The sequence below is a fragment of the Pteropus medius genome, unplaced genomic scaffold, assembly GCF_902729225.1.
Source record: "Pteropus medius unplaced genomic scaffold, Ma_sr-lr_union100, whole genome shotgun sequence".
NCBI classification, from domain to species: Eukaryota; Metazoa; Chordata; class Mammalia; order Chiroptera; family Pteropodidae; genus Pteropus; species Pteropus medius.
In genome coordinates, this window is record NW_024344378.1 from 43,819,254 (window position 1) to 43,841,781 (window position 22,528).

Sequence of the window (22,528 nt, forward strand, 5' to 3'; positions counted from 1 at the left end):
ATTAAAATAAATATTGTCCTGCCTGGACAGGTAGACAGATAAGGCTCTTGGTATTGATGTCTTAGTATAAAGTAAGTTAATCATATCCTCTCTGGACGGATTAACTCTGACTTTCCTTTTATATATTGAGATTTTCCTGGCAAACATTAGGAAAGTGAAGCTATTACTTTATTCATCTTAAAAATGTACCCCTATCTGTGGAATCCCAGGCCCCACCCAGGCCTAGTGGCATGGCCATTCATTTCCCCCCTTGTGTATTCCAGGGACTGGCAGCAATGCCTGCTACATGGAAGAAATGAAGAACGTGGAGATGCTGGAGGGGAACGAGGGACAAATGTGTATCAATATGGAGTGGGGTGCCTTTGGGGACAACGGGTGTCTGGATGATATCAGAACAAACTACGACAGAGTGGTGGATGAATATTCTCTGAATGCTGGAAAACAAAGGTATAATTCTGCCTATTGGAGGAGACACGTAAGGGGGTCAGGACGGCGAGGGCGTGGGGCTAGATTCTGCCTGTTAACGATCAAAGAAATTTCTAGTAGGAGTAGAGTCTGGACAGAGGCTTGGGGAATGGTCTCTCCCTTGGGTTCCCTTCTGACTTGGCTGTTGGCCCAAGGAGAGCAGAGGATGGTGGATGGTCAATGTCCTCTCCAGGTGCCTCCTCTGGGGACAGGGCAGGGGTGACCACACCACTTTTCCCATGAACTATTCATCTTGGAGCATTCTGACTTTCCCCTTGCTATTTTTTCTCTATTGACTAATAAGAATCTCTTGGTCAGTTGGTTTTTGTCTTGTTTTTTTAGTGAGATTAGAACACACTTGACCTGCAGTTGTCAAAAGGCAAAGGAAATTCGAATGTGGCCTTTGGAGGTGGGGATGGGGTGAGACAGAGGCTCATCTCAGTTCATCCTTCCCGCAGTGGACCTTCTGCACCACCTAGTGGCTGTTCGGAGCTTTGTGACTCAGGTCTCAAGGACCATTCTTGAGATGGCAGTTTCTCCCTCTTACCAGCACAGAGACAAATGACACCTTATCTCAGGCTCTCAGGATTCACGCCATCTTCTACCATCACCAGGACTCTAAGCTGTGTCCCCAGGAGCAGAAAGAAGGACTGAGTAGTACCTACCAAATATAAGTTGTTCTCCAGCCACCCTTAAGATTTTTCCTTTTCCAAATACCACCTATACTGTTACTTAATGTTCTGTATATCAGCTTATATTGTTTACTCAAATTTAATGAGGAAGGGAAAATGGGAAAACCAATATTACCATCAATAGATGGTTTTTGTCTGCACTTGACCTTGCAGTTGTCAAAGGGCAAAGGAGATTTGGAATGGCCAGTGGGGGTAGGGAGGGGATGAAGCAGAGGCTCCACTCAGTTCATCCCTGCCACAGTGGACCTTCTGCACCACCTAGTGGCTGTTTGTAGCTTTGACTATAGCGAAAAACTGCGTCATTTAATTCTAGCTATTGTCGCCTGCCTACTAAAGGCTTTGTTAAAAAGGGAGAGATCAGGAGGTGTTGGAAGGGGTTAAAGCGGTATCAGTTCCAAACTGAGACGATCTTCTTGGTAGATTGAGGAGGACTGGATGGCAATTAATAATAATAACACTATTTCAGCCCCCCTCCTCCCCCACAGGACCACCTGAAATCTGGAGTATCCGGATTCCAGTTGACTCTTCCCAGCTTGGGGACCCTCTGGGCTGCACAGCTTGATATCACCTCTGCTAGGGTCTTGCAGAACCTTCCAGAAATCTAGTAGGAACTTTCCCCTTGTTGTCTTTTTGCCCCTTTAAAGGCTCCGCCCAGTCATTTGTTTATTCTGCAGATATTTGTTGAGCACTTGACAGCCTAGCACTGTCTAGGCTGGGCCCTGGAACTCAAAGCTGAACAAGACACATTTGCAGGGGCAGTGACAGGCAGTGGACCGGTGTGCGTGGTGGAGGAAAAGGGAGGGTGTGTGGGAACCTGAGATCGGCAGATAAAAACCTGGTATGGGGAGGAGGACTAGCCTCTTTGAGAAGTGATGTTGGAGCTAAGAGCTGGAGTGGGAATTTCCAGGCAAAGGCAGGACATTGGATGAGGAGGGAGATGGAGTAGCAGTTAGACACGAGTGGTGGTGGTTTCGTTTCTGACCCTGGGGAGGGCTGAGGATTCTTCATTGCGTCCTGGCCTCACTCTCTGCCTCTGCCGGGATCACAGGGCTAGGGGTGCATGCAGATTGGCGATGCCCTTGAGGGGCAGTAAGACTCCCAGTTACTGGGAGACCAAAGGCTTCACGTAGACACTCAGCCCCCTCTTCCTGTTTCAGGTATGAGAAGATGATCAGTGGCATGTACCTGGGTGAAATTGTCCGCAACATCCTGATCGACTTCACTAAGAAGGGATTCCTCTTCCGAGGGCAGATCTCTGAGCCGCTGAAGACTCGGGGCATCTTTCAGACCAAGTATCTCTCTCAGATCGAGAGGTGAGTGGGGAGGGCCTTTCCCGCAGGGGCCTTTTAGAGGTTGACCTGGCCAGGGGGTCATGATGGGAGTGGTAGGCACCCTAGTGGACATTTTGACCATTTGTGAGGGTTTTCTTTTTCTCCTCTGGGGCAGTAGGCCCTGAGCAGTCGCATATCAAAATCATATAATTTTATTATAAATTACATTCCTTTTATTCATCCTTTATGTTGGGGCATGATATTGATTTATTTGCAATTATATGTGTAAATAGATTATATGGACTCCATTTCAGGATAGCGAAGACATGTTACAAATATTTGTGTTGAAGGGGCTTTGAGTCCCGTAGAACAGGGGACCCCAACCTCCAGGCCACGGACCAGTAGCAGTCCCTGGTGCCAAAAAAGTTGGGAACTGCTGCTGTAGAGCCAAGAACCACTGGTGCAGCCTCACCCATATTTCATCTGAAAGGCAGCTGAGATTGCATAGCTCAGCCACCCAGGGCGCAAACCCCACAGTAACTGCCTCTTTGTTCCTCCTGTTTTTCTCATGTGAACATTACATTTCTGCCTTGGCCATCTTCCACAGCGAGTGGTGAGAGAAGGTGGAAAAGTGCTCTGTAAAAGCGGTTGTGCAGAGGTCATCTTATTTTTACCGTGGTCATAATATAGCAACTCTGCTGGAGCCTGCTCATTGCTTTCCCCCATGCTTGTGTGGGAGAGGAAAAAACTTTCCTCTACCCTTCTGAGTTCTTTCAGCTGCTCTAATAAGTAAACCTACATGAGGCACATTAACAAGAGAAAAGAACCAAATTTAACTACATATGTACATGCGGGGACCCCACAAACATGAGAGAGTTAGAGACAAAGTTAAAATGAGGTATATTAAAAAATCATAAAGAAAAAAATTGACAAATTCTGCTAGTAGCTTCTGTTAGTTTTTTAAAAATCAGTAATCAAACTTACAAGGCAAACAGCAAACTAAGGAAAACATTTGCATTATATATAACAAGAGGCAGAGTGTGGCCCAGTTGGCAAGAGCTTGGTTAGGTCTAGTCTTGAGACCTGCTCTGCTCAAAGCACTGGCTGTGTGCTTTGAGTGTGTTACTCAGTTTCTCCCAGCGTCAGTTTTCTTGGCTTTAAAATGAAAATAATCAAACATGTATTAGTCGGTTATTATGAGGAGGAAATGCAGTAATGTGTGTAAAGCCCCTGTCATATGGTCTTCAAACAAGGCTGGCTGCTCTTGTCACTGTCACCATCATCATCATCATCAGTCATCTACAGCTCTTTCAATTTAATAAGAATGAGACAAATGTCCCAGGACAGTAAAAGTCTTGATATAATTGGTAGTTCATATGGCCAATAAACAAATGAAAAATAGTTCATCCTCACTAATAGAGAACACAAGTTAAACCGTAGTGAGATGCCATTCTTACCAAATTGTCAAGTGTCCCCACTGGGGACAAGTACTGGCCAAATTCTCCACTGGAGAGAAAATTGATACAACTTTCTGAAAGGCACTGGGCAATATGTATGAAAAGCCCTTTGACCCAGAAATGTGTCATAAGGGAAAAATTAAAGTTGCACACAGGATTTACAAGCAGGAAACTTTCTCAGAATGTTACTTTATAATAGCAAAAAATTACAAACAACTTAAATTTCTTTAAACTGGCTACATAAATTATGGTGAATCCCCAGAATGGAATACCATGGCCACCATTCTCAATCCCGTTCTCAGATAAGGAGATGGGAAGTTGCTCAGATGTATGAAGTAGGAAAAAAGCAAGAAAGAAAACCACATGTAAAGGACAAACCTGTTTTATGTATCATAAGAATAAAGACGTTGCTTAATGATATCCAGGAAAAGTAGATTGGAAGGAAATATATTAAAACGTTAATAGCATTTTCCCTGATGTTGGGATTGTGAGTAGTTTTAATTTTCTAATATTTATTTTTCTGGATTTTCCAAATTTTTTACAATTCAAATGTATGATACTTTGGAGATCATTAAAACAATTAACAAATGTTATTTTGAAGAGAGAAAAAACCCATGACCCTATTCGTGGGTAAGTACCATGATTTGGGGCCAGTGCTTTGGAATTGGCTCCTGAGGGTCCCGCTTAATCCAGCTGCCTGGCTTTTGTCCCCTACAGTGACCGATTAGCGCTGCTCCAGGTTCGAAGCATCCTCCAGCAGCTGGGCCTGAATAGCACCTGCGATGACAGTATCCTCGTCAAGACCGTGTGTGGGGTGGTGTCCAAGAGGGCCGCACAGCTGTGTGGCGCAGGCATGGCTGCTGTGGTCGATAAGATCCGAGAGAACAGAGGGCTGGACCGTCTCAATGTGACTGTGGGGGTGGATGGAACACTCTACAAGCTTCATCCACAGTAAGTAGGGCTTCCAGTTGGGATAGGTAGAGCTTCCTGGGCTGGCAAGTTCCCTGGATGGAAATGGGACATCAGGATGTGTTTCCTACCAGGAAAATGTCTACCGGGACACAGCCAACCTGAAGGCCATGCGGTCAGGGGCTGGTCTGGGATGTGGTAATGAGCTGCTCTGAAGTTTAACTGGGATCCTTGGGGAGGCAGAGAAGTGGCTCCACTTGGTCAGCTCACACCAATGGCATAGCATGTCCCTCTCCCCGATCCTCTTGGGCCCCATGTAGGTCAGTCAGAGTCCAGGTGGGAAGCAGGAAAGGAGGTTAAGATGGGCTTGGGCTTACCCATCAGCCTGCTTAGCTGCAGCCTGGCCAGGAGGCTGTGTTTGGTAAGAGAGGGAGTGAAGGAAAGGGGGAGGAGGGCTCATTGTCTTGTTCACCTGCTAAATCAGAGCTTGTCAAGAGACATGGCAGGCAGGAGCAGTTTTGGCCCTGGGCTGGTAGCAGAGAGAGGAGTGAGGAGTGACCTCCTTTTGGTCAAGTGTCCAACATCCCATGCTGGGGAGGCTATGTGGCCCCATCTTCTCTTTGATCCACTGCATGTTCCAAAGCTCAGCTCTTAGAATGGAGGGACCTTATTATTTATTTTCCAAAATCCGGGGTGAAGAGAGTGCTATTAATAATTACACTGGGACAATCCCAGGTAAACCAGGCCATAATGTCACCCTACCTAAAAGCTACCTCACCCAATGCAGCATAAGCATTACCTGCTTACCTCATGGCCATGGCTTAGGATGAACCCATCTGTCTTGCTCCATCCCCACCTCTGTCTCTCCACCCTAATAGTTGTCTTCTTCCTCATCTGAGGCAACACACAGGCGTGGTTTAGAGCTAGGTTTTGGAGCCGTACACGCTTGGATCGAATTCTGGCACCAGCATCTAGAAGCTGTGCTCGGCTGCTTAATCTGCCAAATTTTAGCTTCCTCACAGGATAATATCCACTGGCAGGACTGGAAAACATAAAGCGTGGGGCACTTGGTCATATTCAACAAAGGTGGTCCACATTGCCTTTAAGAGTCCTATTTCCCCAAGCATCCTTGGCCAGGCCCTGTCTCATTTTCAGCACAAAATGCAAAAACCTAGAGTCACCTCTCACTTAGAGATTATCTTTTACTGGAGGGCCTTCTGCTCTTGGCTTCAGGTGCTATAGATGGTGATGGGCTGGGGGTCTCAGTGGGCTGCAGTTGCAGATACATGATGTTCATGTCATGTAATCTGCTGAACTGTCTCAGTGCTGGGCTAGCCTGGGCCCACCTCAGTGGTCCACACCCAGGCCCTCACACCCTTGGTTTGCAATCCCCTAGGAGCCCCAGGCTTTGAGCATGGTTGTGTCTGAATGAGTTTTTCATGCCCTGGCCCTTATAAGTTGTACAGAGTAATTTGCTTCTAGATTCTCGGCTGAAAATTATGATAATAGGACTGGCTTTAAATCCACTTTCCTCCCCACCCCTCTGGCCCCCTCACAACTCATTTGCCCTCATTATGTTATGTTATGTTATGTTATTTTATGAGTCCTTCAGCGTTTTCCGGTCGGTCCGGCATCTCTTCTCATCTTCCCCTACCTACCCTTCTCTTTTCTTGTCTTTTTTTAGCTTCTCCAGAATCATGCACCAAACCGTGAAGGAACTGTCACCAAAATGTAATGTGTCCTTCCTCCTGTCGGAAGATGGTAGTGGCAAGGGGGCTGCCCTCATCACGGCAGTGGGCGTTCGGCTCCGAGAAGGAATGAGCAGCTAAGAGCCCTGGACCCCCCGCCTGCTGCCCTTCCAGCACTAATTTCTCTTTTCAAGCGGCGACTCCCCCCTCCCCCTTTCTCCCATTCTTCCAGCGAGCTGTGCTGGGAGACACAGGCACCAGAGCCTGCCACTGCCACAGCAGGGAGGAAAACAAAAGCCAACTAATGGCACATAACGTAGGATACAAAATAGAGTGTGTGCTGTTGATAATATCTCTCACCTCCAGACCCCTCCCGCACCTGCCCTGCCACTCTGCATGATTTGATTTCAACCTCGCCCTACATTCCTCACGTGTGAAGTTTAGTGGCATCCATTTCTAATTTATGCATTCGTCCAACAGTTATTTATTGGCCTGAGATGAAAAGTCACACCATCCAACAGGCCTTACGGGCCTCCGCAGCCCATCCTTGGGGACATGTACCCTGTGTGAAATGTATTATCACCAGCAGACACTGCCGGGGCTCCTCCCAGGGGTGCGTTCGCCGCTTCCTCCCGTCCCAGTACCCACTGCTGTCTGGCATCCTGTGGTTCCCGTCTGGGCGTGTCAGTGCCACTGCATTGTGTGTCTGTGGACCTGGTCATAGCCACATTGTGACTGTCTTGGCATTCTGTCTGTCTTGGGGGGGAGGTGGGCAGTCCTGGCAAAGTGTCTTGTCTCTCCATTCGTGTAAAAGGAACCAACCAATAAGCAGTGCCCTCATTGGAATTTCCCATCGCTTCTGTGAGCCATGTCGTATGACCTAGTAAACTTTGTACCAATTCAAAAACCCGAGTGATGCTTAATGGTTGGGGGAGGGGAGGCCAGGAGGACATCTGTGGATGCGACGAAAACCAAACCCTGGGAATTTTTGTGGCCCCTTGAGTCAGGGGAGAGTTGAAGGGAAGATTGTGTTCTTCAGCCCCACAGCTTTCCTTTGGCATGTGAGGACTTCTGTACTCTCCCTGTGGAGTGTCACAGAAGTAGCCTCTCCCCTTGTCTTCCAGCACCTGCCTGTGGGTTCCCTGCTCCAGCCCCAGGGTCCTACCTGAGGAGAGGCTTCTGCAGGCCTCACCTCAGCACCTTTAAAGTAAAAGGATGTCTCCTGTCCTCCAACAGCCTGGCCTCCTCACTTGTAGTTGGAACAAAGCAAAAATCAACTTGGCTTCCAGGGACTGTTTGGGTTTAATGAGAGGACACTGCAACATTGGCCTCCCCCCGCCATCCCCAAGCAGATCCTGCCCTTCATCACCCTGTCAGCTCCAAGACAACGGGTGAAATAGAGTCCTTACCCTAACACAGAGTCTTGCAGCAGCCCAGGGAAGCATGATTGTTGCACTCTCTTCCTCCCCCATCTTAAATTAACCCCTTCTATAGGAAGCTGGCCCTCATCCGACCCTTGCATCCCTACCCCACTTCAATCTCGAGGTTGCTGTTACACCATTTTGGTTTCTTCCCCTAGCCTATCGGTAGATCTCACGTCAGTCCACATTATGGTCCCTTGTGATTGAGGTGCCATGTAAGTCTCCCAAGCTGTGACTACAGCTCTAAGACTTCCCCCAGGACCGACTGCATGCTCACTCGGTTTGGTGAGACCAGAGTCCCTTTATTTGGCACTGCCGGTGCCTTTGGCACAGTGATCTTTGTGGAGAACACAGATAACATAAACTCTCTCGATGTGCATTTACAGTGTTACATGGTTCTGGTGGGAACCTGGGGCATGAAGGGTGAGCCAGCAGGCAGCGAGAGGTGTGCCCTTAGGGTGGACTGGGCCAGGCCTGGAGCTTCCCGGGAGCCAGGACAGTTGGTATTCTCTGCCTGCCACCTTCTTGCCGTGGAAGTGAGGATGAACACCGTGTTGCTGATGTGCAGGAAGCATTTGTGTAAAACGGCTGGCACGGTAGTAATAAAAATCATGGCTGCTGTTTATCGAGCCCTTACTCTGCTCGGCCTGGTGGTTTATAGGCATCACTTTGGTCATTCTCACAGCATCCCTGTGAGGTAGTTTTGCCATTGTGAGAGGAAGAGGCTGAGGGTCAGAGTAACTTGTCTGAGGCAACAGAGCTGAGGCTTCCTTTGACTTTTTCTCTCTCTCTCTCTTTTTTTTCCCCCCAATTTTTTAATCCCTTTGACTCTTAACCACTGTCTACACCGGGCTGGATCTGTGTTCTTAGATACCAAGTCAGAGAAGCCCCAGATTGACCCAGGCCAGGTAGTGGGCTTTGCAAAATAAGAAGCTTCTTCCCTTGTGTCTTTAACCTGCTAACGAATCAGTGTCATTATTGGGTTGCTGCCCACAGCTGTGTTTTGTTGGGTTTACCCAACATTTATAAAAATGTGAGCCAAATTTAGCAAGTCTAGAAGTCTCACGAATTTGGATTGCTGGTTTCCCTTGAAAGATTTAGAATATCTGCCAACAGTGGGCTCTGATTACCACATGGCAGCATTTGTCCAGAGCTGATCAGCTGCTGTCCCCTTTGGATGCCTGTGTGCTCCAGTTTGCCACAGTCCCCACCATTCCTTGTTACCCCAGCACTGGAAGCCAGCTGCCTTTTATCATCACACTTGCAGATTTTCTTTTATATTGGATCCAATGTACTCATGTTGTATGCCCCAGGAAGGCGTCTGAGCTTGCAACTCCTGGATTAGGTCGGTGTTAGCTCACAGTGTTTTCTTTGACTCTTATTGGATCCCCTGAAGCACTGTCCTGAGAGGGAAGGCTGGGTCCTGTTAGAGTCAGCATCCACATTCCTGGCCCCATCTTGTTCTTCCATTGATGTATTGAAGGATGAAGCATGGGCCAAACTTTCAGATCTGGTCCTCTCAACTGGCTACTTCTCAGAAGGTGCTGAGCCTCACCCTGCAGCAGACATAAGGCTTCAGGGTTCAGTAGGCACCCCATCTTGGGGGCCTCCAGCCTGCCCGTTAGTAGCCTCGGAGGGGGCCACATCCCCATTCATGAATAAAGTCTCTTTAGTGTGACACCTGTTAACTCTTCTGGAGAGGGATGGATTATGAGTCAGCTCAATCATATCCTCCTCAGTTGGTGTGACCCACGGACAGCAACGGAAAGCAATCCGGAATCCAGAGCGAAACCTGGGGGATGGAGGGTCACCTTGAGCAGGGGGCGAGAGGGACAGTATTACAGGAGCTATTGTGTGGCTACCCCCACCTCCAGGAGCCTATCTTCCCGTCAGAGGAAAGTCACCGCCTCAATCCTAAGAGCCTGCCATTGCCTCGGGGGCCCTGGAGAGACACAGTCTTTAGTGAATTTGATTTTTGGAAACAGCCAGAAGTAATCTGGAGCAAGGTGGGTGATTAAGCTGAATTAGACTGTTATTAAAAACACAAAAAGAAATGAACTACAATTTTATAGAAACAACAGATTTTCTTGTTTGAGTTGTTAATTGGCTTCTACAGAAATATTCAAAGAGGAGCCTTAAAAAATCGGGGCTTTGGCAATGTTGGGTGGAATAAGGATGCTCTCCCGAGGGGACTGCTTTAGAAGAAAATATACACGTGGAACTACCAAGTTTTGGAACGTTTGCTTAAAAAATAAACAACTCTCCCATGGCAGCACTGAGATATAATTAGAGATAAGAGGAAGCAGACAGGGAGTGGAGGAAATGGGCTGGCAGGGAGCATACACTGGCCTGTCAGAGAGGGGCAGAAATAAATGTGACAGCCAGGAGAGGGAAAGAACTGTATTGCCTGTTCCCAGGAGCCACAAGCTTCTCTGTTCCAGGAGAGCAGGCCTGACCGTGGTTCCTTGCCTTGTAGCTCTATAAGATTCCACACTGTGGACCAACAAACGCCTTTATTATGGGAGCTTAGTGGCCTCTGCCCTCTCCACCCCCGTTCAGTGTGTCCTAGCCTGAAGTCCTCGTCATCCTCTCCATCCTCCTCCCTCACAGTCCTCTCCATCGCAGTTCCTGACAACTGACAACTTTGTCTGTCTTTCCACTTGTTCAGACCGAGAACCCAGAAGTCATCCTCAACTTCCTTTTGCATGCCACTTCCCTTCTATCAAATTCTGTTGGCTCTACCTTAGCAACATCCAGACTCTGACCACTTCTCGCCCCAACCTAAAACACCATCTCTTGTGGGGATTACTGTAACAGCCTAACCATCTCCCTGCTTCTCCCCTTGCCTCGCTGTGGTCCAGTTCCAGAATGATTCTTTTAAAAGTGAATCAGAACATGTATTTCCCTGGCTCAGAGCCCCGCAGGGCTCCCTATGTCAGAGTAACAACCCGAGTCCCTTCCTTGACCCCAAGGCCTTTGCCTGGGCTGTTCCCTCTGCCTGGAACGCTTCCCCAAACAGGGCCCACTCAATCCTCAAATCTTTACTCAAAAGACCCCTCAGTAAGGCCTTTCCTGACCATCCTGTAAAATTGCACCCCCTGTACCCACTTCTCCCACTCCTTCCTGTCCTCCCTCACCCAGCTCTTGTTTTTCCTTTTTTCCATGGGACTTACAACCTAATATACTATGCAATTCATGTACTATATTTGCTTATTGTCTGTCCTCCTCACTAGAATGTCAGCTCCTGGAGGGAGGGAGCATTGTCCTGTTCACTGGTGCCTCTCAAGTGCCTGTTCCAGTGCTGGGCACACACAGCCACTTGGTGAACATTTTTTCAATGAAGATTCCTGCCAGGAGCATCAGCCCCACTTTAGAGTTAGCGTCATCAAATATTGAATGATTCAGAAGTTATTTCAGAAAACTGTAGAGCCCTGGGGTGTTGTTCAGTCTCCCAGAAGCGTGACAGACACTGAGGGCTGGGAGCCCCTTCCTCATGTGCCAGTTCCTGTCACCAAGTTCTCACTACAAGCTGCATGCAAGAGAAATGTGTATGGGGGATAAGATTATGAGCCTTGGAGAAACAGGAATGCTGACCCCATTGCTTGCTGGATGAATTTAGAAGAGTCTTCCTTTCTGAGGCTCAGTTTCCTCATCTGTAAAATAGGGATAACCTCTCTCTCCGTCTACTATTAACTTACCTCACAGGAGACAATAGAAGTAAACACTCAAAAAAATTATGGTTTTCTCACTTCCTTCTGGACTGCCCCAGGTAGATGGGATGTCTGAACAACAAAGACCCCAACACCATTATGAGTGGCCTGGACATGTGGGCAGAGAGGTGACAAAAAGCACGAACAAAGAGGCCCAGGGCCAACCTCACCCATATCACTCTCTTGTTGAGGCCAGGACTCGGTGTCCACCTCTCATCTCCTCTGACCTAGCCCCACCTTCAAGGTTTTCTGAGGCTGAACGGCTGCTCTGCAAGCAGGACTCCTGGGTGCTGGGGTTCCTGCCTGGCCCAGCACCTCCCACCTCTCCAAGTGCCCCAGAATGAATGCCAGCCCCTCCTGGGGACTCTGTCTCCCCAGAGGTACAAGGGTGGGAACTTGACTGTGTCTGAGGAAGGAGATCTTGGCTCCTCCTTCCTTGGTTGTCTCTGCCAAGGTCACTTCCCAGCAACCCTGAAAGCCCGCCTGCCCGCCCCCCACCCCCCTCCCCAGGGCAGGAAATATACTGTGATCTTCCCAAATATACTGTGAGCAGCCTACTTCCCCTCCAGGCTTGGCCCTGGGTCTCCAACTGAGTGCTTTGTACTGCTGGGGTTGGTGCTATTCCCTGGCCCAAGGAAAGTCGTTTCTTCCTCATTTCAGGAAGCTCTTAAAAATGTCAGGACAGAGAAAGTTACTCCCTCCTTTACCTGGTTCCTTCCTTCTTCCACTCTGTCTTTCTGCCTCTCTCTAACTCTCCCCCACCCTCCATCTCTCTTTCTCTTCCTTCTCTCTTCTTGTCCTAGATGTAGCCCCCAGAAGAGAGAGCAGGAGCAGGTAGATGATGTAAACTGTGGCCTGGGTGGTGGGGCAAGGCTCTGGGGAAGAGGTGGGGCACTAGTGAGACTCCTGGAACTCACTAGAGGGAGCATTGTGCTCTGGCTCATTGTGAGGATGGCAACCCCATGTGGGGGTAAGGGACACAAGGGACAGGCTCAGGCTGCACAGGGGAGCCCAGATGGGACCAGATCTTGGGGCCCTGATGGCTGAGAAGAGGAGGCTGGGATGAGGGCTCACCTGCGGTTGAGGCAGCAATAGATGATGGGATTGTACATGGTGGAGCTCATGGCCAGCCAGAAGAGTGCCAAGTATACCTGCTGGATGAACTTGTGACAGTAGATGTCCTCTTGGAAGCTGCCCAGGATGAAGTAGAGATGGTAGGGCAGCCAGCAGATGGCAAACGTCACCACCACCAGCACCATGGTCTTCACGAACTGGTCCGGGAAAGGCTCAGGTGATGACTAAAGCCTGGAAACCCCAAGCCTCAATCCTCCCAGGGTGGGGCAAGGTGCTCCTCTTAGAGCCTGGCAAGCCCTTGACAGGCAGGTCCTGTCTGCCTCTACAGCCTCAGCCTCCAGTAGCATCTGCTGCTCAGACACTCTTGGGTCCTCCAATCTGGGGTTTTTCCTCAGTGTGGTCCCTCTGCCCACATTGCTGTTCTTCCTTTGAAATCCGCATTCCTCAAAGCCCAACTCAGTGGCCACCTCCTCTAAAAGGCATCCTGGATCCCTTCACTCAGGGCAACACCTCTCCCTGGAGCGTGGATGAGTGCTTGCTCCTAATCCCATCCTTCCAGGAGCCCGTATGCCAGCTGTGGGTTCCCAGGCCCCCCTCTCCCTGGGATCTGTGTCTGCCACAGCCCTTCTGTCGTAGTGAGTCTCCGACCTGGGACTGTAGCCTCTGCCCAGGGCTCAGCTCCCTGATCTTTCACACCTCATGGTTGTTTGTTGCAGGTGCCCTTGAGCAGGGCCCAGTACCCCCTGAGAGATGGAGGACAAGCCAGACCTGGCAAACAGAGACCAGCTATCCATGAGGAGGGTCACCCAGATGGTGTTCTATATCCAACTCTCTCCCTGAATAATGCCAAATGAAGATGAGAAGAATGCTAAATGGTAGATGAGAAGTTGAGACTTTGACCTGATACATGATGTGATTAACTCTGCTCACCTAACAGGAAGTGGGTGTGGCAAAGATGAACTTTGGGACAGAGTGGTGGAAGTCTGGACAATAGAAAACGCTGTATCAGGCCCCTTGGGGGCCCCGAATGGCAGGGAGGAGGGGAAACATTGCACTTCTGTTGGAAATTGCAGACGATGTAGCTGAACTACAATTCAGTCTTCATGATCTCTGAGGTCTGCTGTTCTAGCGTTTGAGAATTCCGCCGTTAATCTATCAAGGAACACCCCGTAGCTCTGCTGGATTTATTAAATCCAACATCCTAATTACTCAAAAAACCGAAGATTTTAAGATTCTATCATTCTTAGATTCTTGGAGATATCTGAAATTCTGTGGGGATTTAGGATTCCCGGATTTTCCTAACACTCCGGGAAGCTCCTTTAACTTTCCATTTGGCAAATCGGCCTGCGGGGGAAGAACGAATTCAGGCTCTGGCCAGGAATTTGGGACCCCGGCAGCTTACGGGCGGATCCTGTGCTCCGCGGCGCCCCCTTGAGGGCGGGCCTTGAGCCGGGAAGAGCGGCTCCGGAGGCCGCGCCCCGCCGTGCCCCACCCGGCCCGACCCGCCCCGGGCGCCCACCTTCTTCTTGGCCTGCAGGTAGTGTGTGTTGGCACCGTGCGCTTGGTACCCGGGGACCGTGCGTCTCCAGAGCGTGAGGCCGATGATGGTGTAAGCGACGAACATCACCATGAGAGGCAGGAAGTAGATGAGGGCGATCACTGCCAGGTGGTACCTGGAGGGAGAGCCGAGGGCCTGGGCAATTGCGGTCAGGGGGCGACTCCCGCATCCGCCAGCGCTCAGTCCCCGGGACCGCGCGGATACCTCTGAGCTGCCCCTGAGTCGCCGCTGGTGGGCCACCCTGGGCCGCCTCCCGAGGGCTTGGTTTGATTTAAAGAAAATAAAGGCAACATTAGCTAGCACATGTGTCCAAAGAGGGCTTTTCCTGTTGCAAAAGGGACACCCGCGTTAGCTCTTCGTTCTTGCAGATGATAGACAAGTATCAAAAAAGGAAATAAATAGGAACGAAAAAGTTAACTAAGTAACGCATTTGTTTAAGCATAGGAGGAAGTAAAATTACTTATCCGTCCCCACCACTATTAACAATTTGGGACATTTTCTTCCAGAATCGTATGTGCGTACATGAGTTGCCTGAATTAGGGTTGGAACTGATCCCCAGAGAGCTGGTGCTTGGTACTCTTAAGTTCTTAATGGTCCGGGTCTCAAGAAGAGGCCGTATTAAGGTGGAGAAACACCGCCCCGCAGTGGCCAGTCACGAAATAGTCTACTGTCCACCCTTCCTTGAGCCAGAAACCGGAGCGCTTCCCTACACTACACCACCCTGGAGCAGTTAGTCCTTCGGAGAAGGTGGGGTACAAGTTAGGGGCAGAGACTCCAGGTATGGTCTGCCGTCGAAACTTATTAGTCACCAGGGAACAGGCTTACTCGGAATGGCGCCTTCCCCAGCACCGAGGACCACAGCGCCGCCCTCTTCTGGCGGGTACTGAGGAAAGATGGAGTCCAGGTAGGGGAGGGGTTAAAGAATGGGGGTGGGTGGGCTGTGTTGCCATGGTGACCTGGGCAGCCTCAGCTCAGAACTGCTTATTCTCATGCTTGGGGCGACTGAGGATTTTCTTTCTTTCTTTCTTTCTTTTTTTTTTTTGACTAAATCGGCCGTCTCCAGGTTTGTTTTCCTTTGTCCCTTATTTAAACTACCACATACTGGGGCGCGGGTTCTATGACAGGCAGTGCTAAGGGCTTCACGTACGTTTTCTCATGTACGCTCACAACCCTTGAACAAGGTTCTTTTATTAATCACATTTGAGAGAAAAGGAGCCAAATGGTGAGAGAAGTGACTACGAAGAGTCTTCCATCCAGCAGGGGGCAGGGCAGGCCTTCGCCCTAACTACTGACTCCAAAACCTCAATTGATTCTTTATTCTCTAGTAACCAACTATGCCATGCTTGGGGGTTCAGAAGCCACGCCTTGACAGCTAGGCAAATTGAGGCCCAGAAAAAGAAAGGAGTGACCGAATCATAGAGGCTGGACCAAGCCTAAGTTCTATTCCCCTCCTCACCATCTTCCCCTGCCCCCCACCCCCAGCCTGGGATGCTTACTCACCTCAGCAGGAAACAGGCACCAGGCATCCTCCTGAAACATCCCAGACACTATCACCTGCCCTTTCTTTCTGCCTCAATACCCAGATTCTTTGTGGCCTGAGATTTACAGTGCCCTCCCCGAAACACACACCTACACACACATTCCCGAACACGTAAGTGTGCGTACACAGACGTCCTGCATACTTGCACACATACCTACATACACACACACGCACATGTGCACACACAGACATAAGCGGATGCGGGGTGCTTGCACATGTAGCATCACATGCACATGTGCATGCATACATAGTCTCCTTTAAGGATGCACACATCCTGATTTAAACAGCAGAGTCCGGTGGAGTTTGGGCTCTGAAGCACTACTGACTGCATTTAACTCCTTGCTTCACCACTTACTATCTCTGTGGCCTTGGGCACATTACTTAGTTTTTTAGTGCCTCAGTTTCCTCATCTGAAAAATGAGAATAGTAATAATGCATACCCCATATTGCTAGGAGAATTAAATAAGTTCATACATGTAAAGCGCTTAGAACATTTAGTAAGTGCTGTTACTTTTGGTATATATGTGGACTCATGTAATCCCAAGTATACTCACAGACACATATGCACAGCCACATGCACACACTACACATATGTATATGTATGTATGTGCAAGCATGCACACAGAGCAGACATGTTCTTGGGTATGTGTGTATACACCCCCCCCACACACACGTCGTGCTCCCCCCACCTGCCAGGCCTTACAAAAGAAGCATCTTGCCGCCGCTGTCTTCGGGCCAGGCCACCATGCACTTGGTGGCTCCTTGGTCCATGATGATGGTAGAGTAGAAGCACTGGGGGAAGGCGAGAGCCAGGGCCACCAGCCAGATGCCAGCAATAACTGCTCTGGTGCCGGGGGCTGAAAGCCGTGGCTGGAAGGGATAGACAATGGCCATGTACCTGTAAGCAGAGGGTGCCCTCCTGTCAAAGCAGCCCCCACCCCTGTTCTCCCTCTACGGGACCACACCCTCTAGCCCCATTTCCCACACTGCTGCTGTGACCTGCAGAGAGCCAGCTGGGCTGGTGACTCTCCCACAGCCACATGGCATACTAGGACCCTAAACTCCAGCCCAGGCCCCCACCACACCGCCTGCCTCTGAGCATAGACGTACTCTCAGATGACCACGAGAGAGCGGAATGGCCACACTGGAAGTCCATCTCTGGACATTTGAAATAACCCTGCCGAGCCCCTCAGCCCTCAGCCAGTCCCTTTTCTTGTTCAGAAACCTTTGATACTTCTGCCCAACAGCAGTGTCTGTGATTTCTACTGGTGACAGTCCCAGGCACTGCTGGAGTCCCAAAGAACTCGCATGTAGGCAGTGGTGTGCTGCCTACATTCATAATTGTGATTCCCCTCACAAGTTCATGACCCTCATATTTCTGCCCATTCACAGGTTGCGCACGTCTGGACTAGATGATTGTTGACCCTTTCCCTCCCCACCCTGTGACACTGACCTTCTCCCATGACCATGACTGGGCCCTGGGCCAGCTCTACCCCTCAACAGCCTGGATCTGGGCCTAGTGCCTCAGCAGGACAAGAGGAGTGGGCCATTTTCCTCAAGATTCTCGAACACCTTGCACCCCCATAGATGATGCAGGTGACCAGAGGGTCAACTTGGCGACTTAAGTGCCCTTACTGTCCTAGGGGCTGGGGTGGGAAAGGAGAGCTTTTCTTCCTATTCTATTAATAGAGGGGCAGACTCGGAACTTTGGATTCAGAGTAATCTGGATTTGAATCCTGACTATACCACTTTTCAGCTGTAGGAACTTGAACAAACAACCTAAGTTCTTTGGGTTTCGTTTCCTCCTCCGTGAAGTGAGGTGATAGTAACTTGTGCCATTAGCGTCATCGTGAAAAGGAAATAAAATGATTTTGAAGTGCCTGCAGGCAGCAGGGGCTCAAGACGTGAGAGCGTGGTTATTCCTATTTATTTATTTTCTTAAATTTACTAAAAATGGCTTTGGTCCTAGCTGACCCCTGGGTCTTCCTCCCTGGGGTTAATCTGAACCTTGGGACAAGGCCAGGACAGCAGGACGTGGTCTCACATTTTATTTGGCCCTTTCCCTGAGCAGGGAAGTTCACGTCTTGAGGTCTTGGGCATTAAGTGAAGAGCTGCTCTGCGCTGGAGCATTTCCACCCTGCCTAGGTGAAGAGTGGGTGAAGCACATCAGGCATGCTCCTGCCACGAGTCTGGCTGTCGCCGTGCCTTCTGCCTAGAACCTTCTTTCCCCAGAGCCCAGGGGGGCTCACTCTCTCACCTGCTTCCTGTCTCTGCCAAAATCTCACCCTCACAATACAGCTGATCCTGACACCCTGTCAAACGCTACAACCGGCCCTTGCCCCCAAACACGTACCACAGCACCTTGGATGCTCCTTCCCTTTCTTAGTATTTTCTCATAGCTCTCATGACCTCAAAATACAACATATCATTGATTTATGCAAGTGTTTATTGTTTAAATTCTCACCAGGACAGGCATCTTTATCTGTTTTTCGCTCAATGCCCAGAACACTACCTGCACATAGTAGGCACTGAGCACATGAATGAAGAAATGATGCATGAGTCTCCACTGTTACCACCCTGACCTGAGCTACCATCCTCTCTCACCTGGATTACTATTCGGCAGCCTCCTGCCTGGTCCCCTGGCTGCCACCCTCCCCTCTGCAGTCCATTCTTCCATCCCCTCCCCCTATAAAAAAAGAAGTTTTTTTGAGGCCACGATTTCAGGACTATTTGCGTATATTCCCCAGTGCTTGAAACAGAGGAAGCACTCTGTTTGTTGAGTGAAGAAAAAGAAAATCTTAGTGGGACTTTCAGAAATATCTAGGTGATATAAGGAGCTTTTGGTGGTGGTGATGTGTGTGTGTGTGTGTGTGGTGGTGGTGGGGGGGTGGTTCTAGGCACATGCCCCTGCCCCTGACTTGCTGGTTGACCTCATATGATCTTGCCCATCTCTCTAGCCTCAATTTCCCTGGGTGCAAAATTAGAAGGTTAGTCTGGATGAATTATTTTCAAACACTCTTTTCATTTTTAATTAGTAGAAATACATTTCTCAAATGAAATCTTCAGGGAAACTCTACAGTAAATCAGTCACGAGCAGAGACGTCAGCTGCTGTGGGTCAAAGATCGCTGGGGCAGTTGGGTTGGGATGAAGATTGTGGGGAGATGGTAATAGGGGATCTCTCCTCATCAAACCATCCTGACAAGTTTTCGTGTCTCCATGGGTTCCAGGCCCTCACCCCACCTCCCACACACACACATCTTTATTGGTCCCTTTTGTGTGTGTGTCTATCTCAGCCACAGCCCCGCAGAGGGGAATCTCACCCTGTCCACACAAGGCCTGCCTGCCCCGACTAGCTTTTAAAAGGACTCCAGAGCTTCACCAATCACTCTTTTCCGCCTCCCTGCCCCCCCGTCAACATAAGACACAGTCTGTAGCCCCTGAGAGCAGCATTAGGAAAATGTTGGCCCCTTTGTAATTATATGGTAACTGTGCACGATATTAAATTTTCCCTTCATACAGTCTGTCTAGGAATAGGAAAAACGTATAAGCAATTTCCTTGTAGTAAAAGAAAGACACCACAGCAAAGATCAGCTTCAGAAAAGAATATTCCAGTGGGTCCCTAAAGCACTGGCACTCTTCCCCTACCCCCTTGAGCAACCATTTGATTCGAAGTTCTTCCTGTCTCTAACCTTAACCTTACCTGCTTCAGTTCCACAGTCCCCTGCCTTCCAGATGCATAGTTTTGGGTCATGATTGGGCTGGGAGGAAATTCCTTGAATTCTGTCCTTAACTTGTATGTGACCATGGGCAAGTTACCAGCCCTGCCTGAGCCCCAGCAAAGTGAACCTGCTCCCCCCAGTTTCTCCCTGCCCCCTCTTGCCTGTCGGCGGCGATGGCGGTCATGGAGTAGATGCTGACGAACATGGCTGTGACAGGGAAGAGGTTCTGGAAGTAGCAAAAGGCACGGCCAAAGTACCAGATGTTGTGGCTGGCATAGACAAAGTTGAAGACGGCGTTGAAGGCAGCCATGCAGAGGTCGGCCAGGGCCAGGTTGACGATGAAGTAATTGGTGACCGTGCGCATCCTCCGATGGGCCAGGATGATCCAGATGACCGTGGCGTTGCCTGTCACAGCCACCAGCACAAGGGTCAGGTAGGCTGCAGCCCACAGTGCCAGCTGCCAGCTGGGCATGGAGAAGGCCGTGATGCCTGTGGTGGTGTTGCTCCCAAGGTCAGAGGAGATGTTGGCATCGGTCACAATGGCACAGCCCCCCATGGCTGTCTCTGGGTCTTGATCAAGGGGTCTGGCTCCTCAGCTCCTTCTGGGCGCCGGTGCCCTACCCGGATATGCTATAGAAGAGAAATCCTCTGGGACGTGAGTCTGTGAGGGAGAGTCAGTAGTAGGTGCAAAGCCAGGCACGTCAAGGGAGCTGGGGGTCATTCCCAAGTCTCAAGCAGAGATGAGTCAGGCTGAACAGAGTGGAGTCCTGAGCCACTGGCATCTCAGATTTCCATGTCCCGGCCAGACTTCTCCAATGCCACGTGGAAATCTAAAATCCAAGACACAGTTTCAGAGCAGGAGGCAACCTTGAAAACCTTCAGTCAAACCCCTTCACTGCAGACATGGAAATGCAAAATCTAAGAGGGGATGTGACTGGCCCAGGTCACTCAGTAATTTGGTGACAAGCCTGGATTCAAACCCAGGTTCCTCCTATTACTATTCAGGAAATGCTCTGGATCAGATGAGCAAGCAGCAGCAGTCTTCGATTCCACGGGTCAGCTGCACAGCCGGGTGTCTCTCTAGGCTTTGGGGTGCAGGCTGGGCTGCCAGCCCTCGGAGCCTCTGCCTTCCCCACTGCTCTCCTATGTGGGGCGGGCGAGGGCCTTGGCAGGGGTGCTGCCTGCTCCCGCCCCTCGTCCCACCCCTGCTTGGATGGCCCGGCCTCATCTCTTGAGGGAAGATTTAGGACTGATTGCCAGGCAGGGAGAGACCCAGGGGAAATAGGGATGGCAGGAGTAGGGGCTGGCATGGTGGGATGTTTACATTCATCCTGGGCCAGGAGTTGATGAGATACCATAGGAACCTAACTCTTGTTTATATCGATTACCTTATGGTAAAATTGGTTTTGTTACACGTCATTTTGCTTAAAGTCACAGAACCTATTGATGATGTTAAGTGAAGACTTACTGTATTTGTGAGTTTTAAATGAGATAATGTACGTATAGGCTATTTAGCACAGAGGCTGGCCCGCAGGAAGCCTCTCCACCTTTCCCTCCCCGCCTCTCCCCTCCCCCGGCCTCCCCCACCCTCCCCCAGAATGCTCAGGGCTCTACAGGAGGGAGAAGACAGAACTCAAAGCATTTCTAGCTAGTTCTCAGGTGATGTGGATGTTGCTGGTCCAGGCACGTCACTTTGAGAACTGCTCTCGTAAGATAAGGACAGGGCTTGCTGCTTTTTCTGTGCCCACAGGAATCTGCTCTTGGTCATTGACTGGGTGCTGGTGTGTCAGACACTGAATGACTGTATGTGTGTGGCTGATGTTTGTAGGCTGGTACAGTTGTGTACCTGTGTACACCTGTGGGTGTATGGAACCTGAAGGCGGGGCAGAGTGTGTCCCTCATTAAAGCAGAAGATGGCTCTCATTCACCAGCACTGGTGGCCTTGCTGTGCTAAGTGTGTGGTTGGTCTCCTTTGCTTTGAGGAGGGTCTGTTTCCTAGGCCCCTACCTCTCCCATGGGTGTGTATTGTGGGGATTCTTAAGACTCCCACCCTCCCAGAGTCAGCTCCACACACGACTTGCTCCAGTCCTGGCCAGGCCATGAGGCAGAGGCCTGTTCCCTCTCAGAAGCAAGCCATGAGCCTCTGTTTGGACATCTGTCCCTTGCTGAAGAGTCTGCCTTTGATCCCTTTTGGCAGCAGCAGCAGCAGCAGCCACTCAACTTTGGGGCTTGTTTCTGTCTCCTGCTCTGTTGGCCAGGGTTCAGAGGTAGAATGTGTAGAAATAAGGATGTAAACACAAGACAATCTTCTCTCTTTGCTGTTCTGCCTCCTGCTCCCAGGCAGCTGGAATTTGTTGAGCTTCAGGAGTCATAGAAGCCCAGAATAGCACAAATCCCACCCCTCCCCCTACCCCATCATCCTGCCACCTCCATTGTACATGTCATGGGGATTCTATTTTGAAGCTATTAAACCTATGTTTTTATTTCCCCTTTAAATCATGTGTTCTTGTAGCTTTTCAACTATGGGAGTGTAGCTTCATGGAAGGTGAGGGCGGGGCCACCCTGGACCAAGGGGTTGCCAATCAGCCTTGCTGCTCAGGGCTGACCTGCTGAGTCCATCGCTAGACACAATGGTCTTGAAGGCTGGTCTTTGTTAAAAGAGAAAAAACATCTAAATTCCTTTACTTCCTATGGACACCTGAAGACCCTGGTTTGCTCATTGAGGTTTGGGAAGCAGAGGGAGAAAGGCCGGCTGTTGGCTCTGGCTGGGATTGGCTGAGCTGATGGCGTGCAGGTTGGGTACCTCAGGAAGCAACTTCAATTCAAAGTTCACGGTGCAGAATGTTTATTAGGGATGAACACCTGAGGAGGGCAGGAGGAAGCTGAGCCATGATGCAGTAGACAGCAACCTTGGACAACCCGATTGGCTGCTCTGGACTGGAATGGCCCTTTAGAGTTGCCCCGTGTTGGACGAAGGTGGCCCGACCTTTACACTTCCGCTGCGATCACTGGGTGTAGGTTGC

General features: G+C 49.9%; 2 protein-coding genes across 3 annotated transcripts in view; one reads left to right on the top strand and one right to left on the bottom strand.

The window, feature by feature from the left end:
• HK1 (hexokinase 1) overlaps nt 1-7,279 on the top strand; it is a 66,842-nt gene extending 59,563 nt beyond the window's left edge. For both annotated transcript variants that reach the window (XM_039871987.1, XM_039871988.1), the window contains exons 15-18: nt 264-447; nt 2,315-2,470; nt 4,603-4,836; nt 6,479-7,279. In XM_039871987.1, the coding sequence (XP_039727921.1) occupies nt 264-447; nt 2,315-2,470; nt 4,603-4,836; nt 6,479-6,623 (719 nt within the window). In that variant the 3' untranslated portion in view covers nt 6,624-7,279. The remainder of the gene's footprint in view (nt 1-263; nt 448-2,314; nt 2,471-4,602; nt 4,837-6,478) is intronic.
• Nucleotides 7,280-9,271: 1,992 nt separating this feature from the next.
• TACR2 (tachykinin receptor 2) lies at nt 9,272-20,061 on the bottom strand. The gene is made up of 5 exons (XM_039871989.1): nt 19,667-20,061; nt 16,489-16,683; nt 14,207-14,360; nt 12,688-12,884; nt 9,272-9,695 (listed from the first exon to the last, which is right to left on the bottom strand). Exons 1-5 carry the CDS (start codon nt 20,059-20,061, stop codon nt 9,479-9,481), a joined length of 1,158 nt encoding a protein of 385 aa, XP_039727923.1. The 3' UTR covers nt 9,272-9,478.
• Between the last annotated feature and the right edge of the window lie 2,467 nt (nt 20,062-22,528).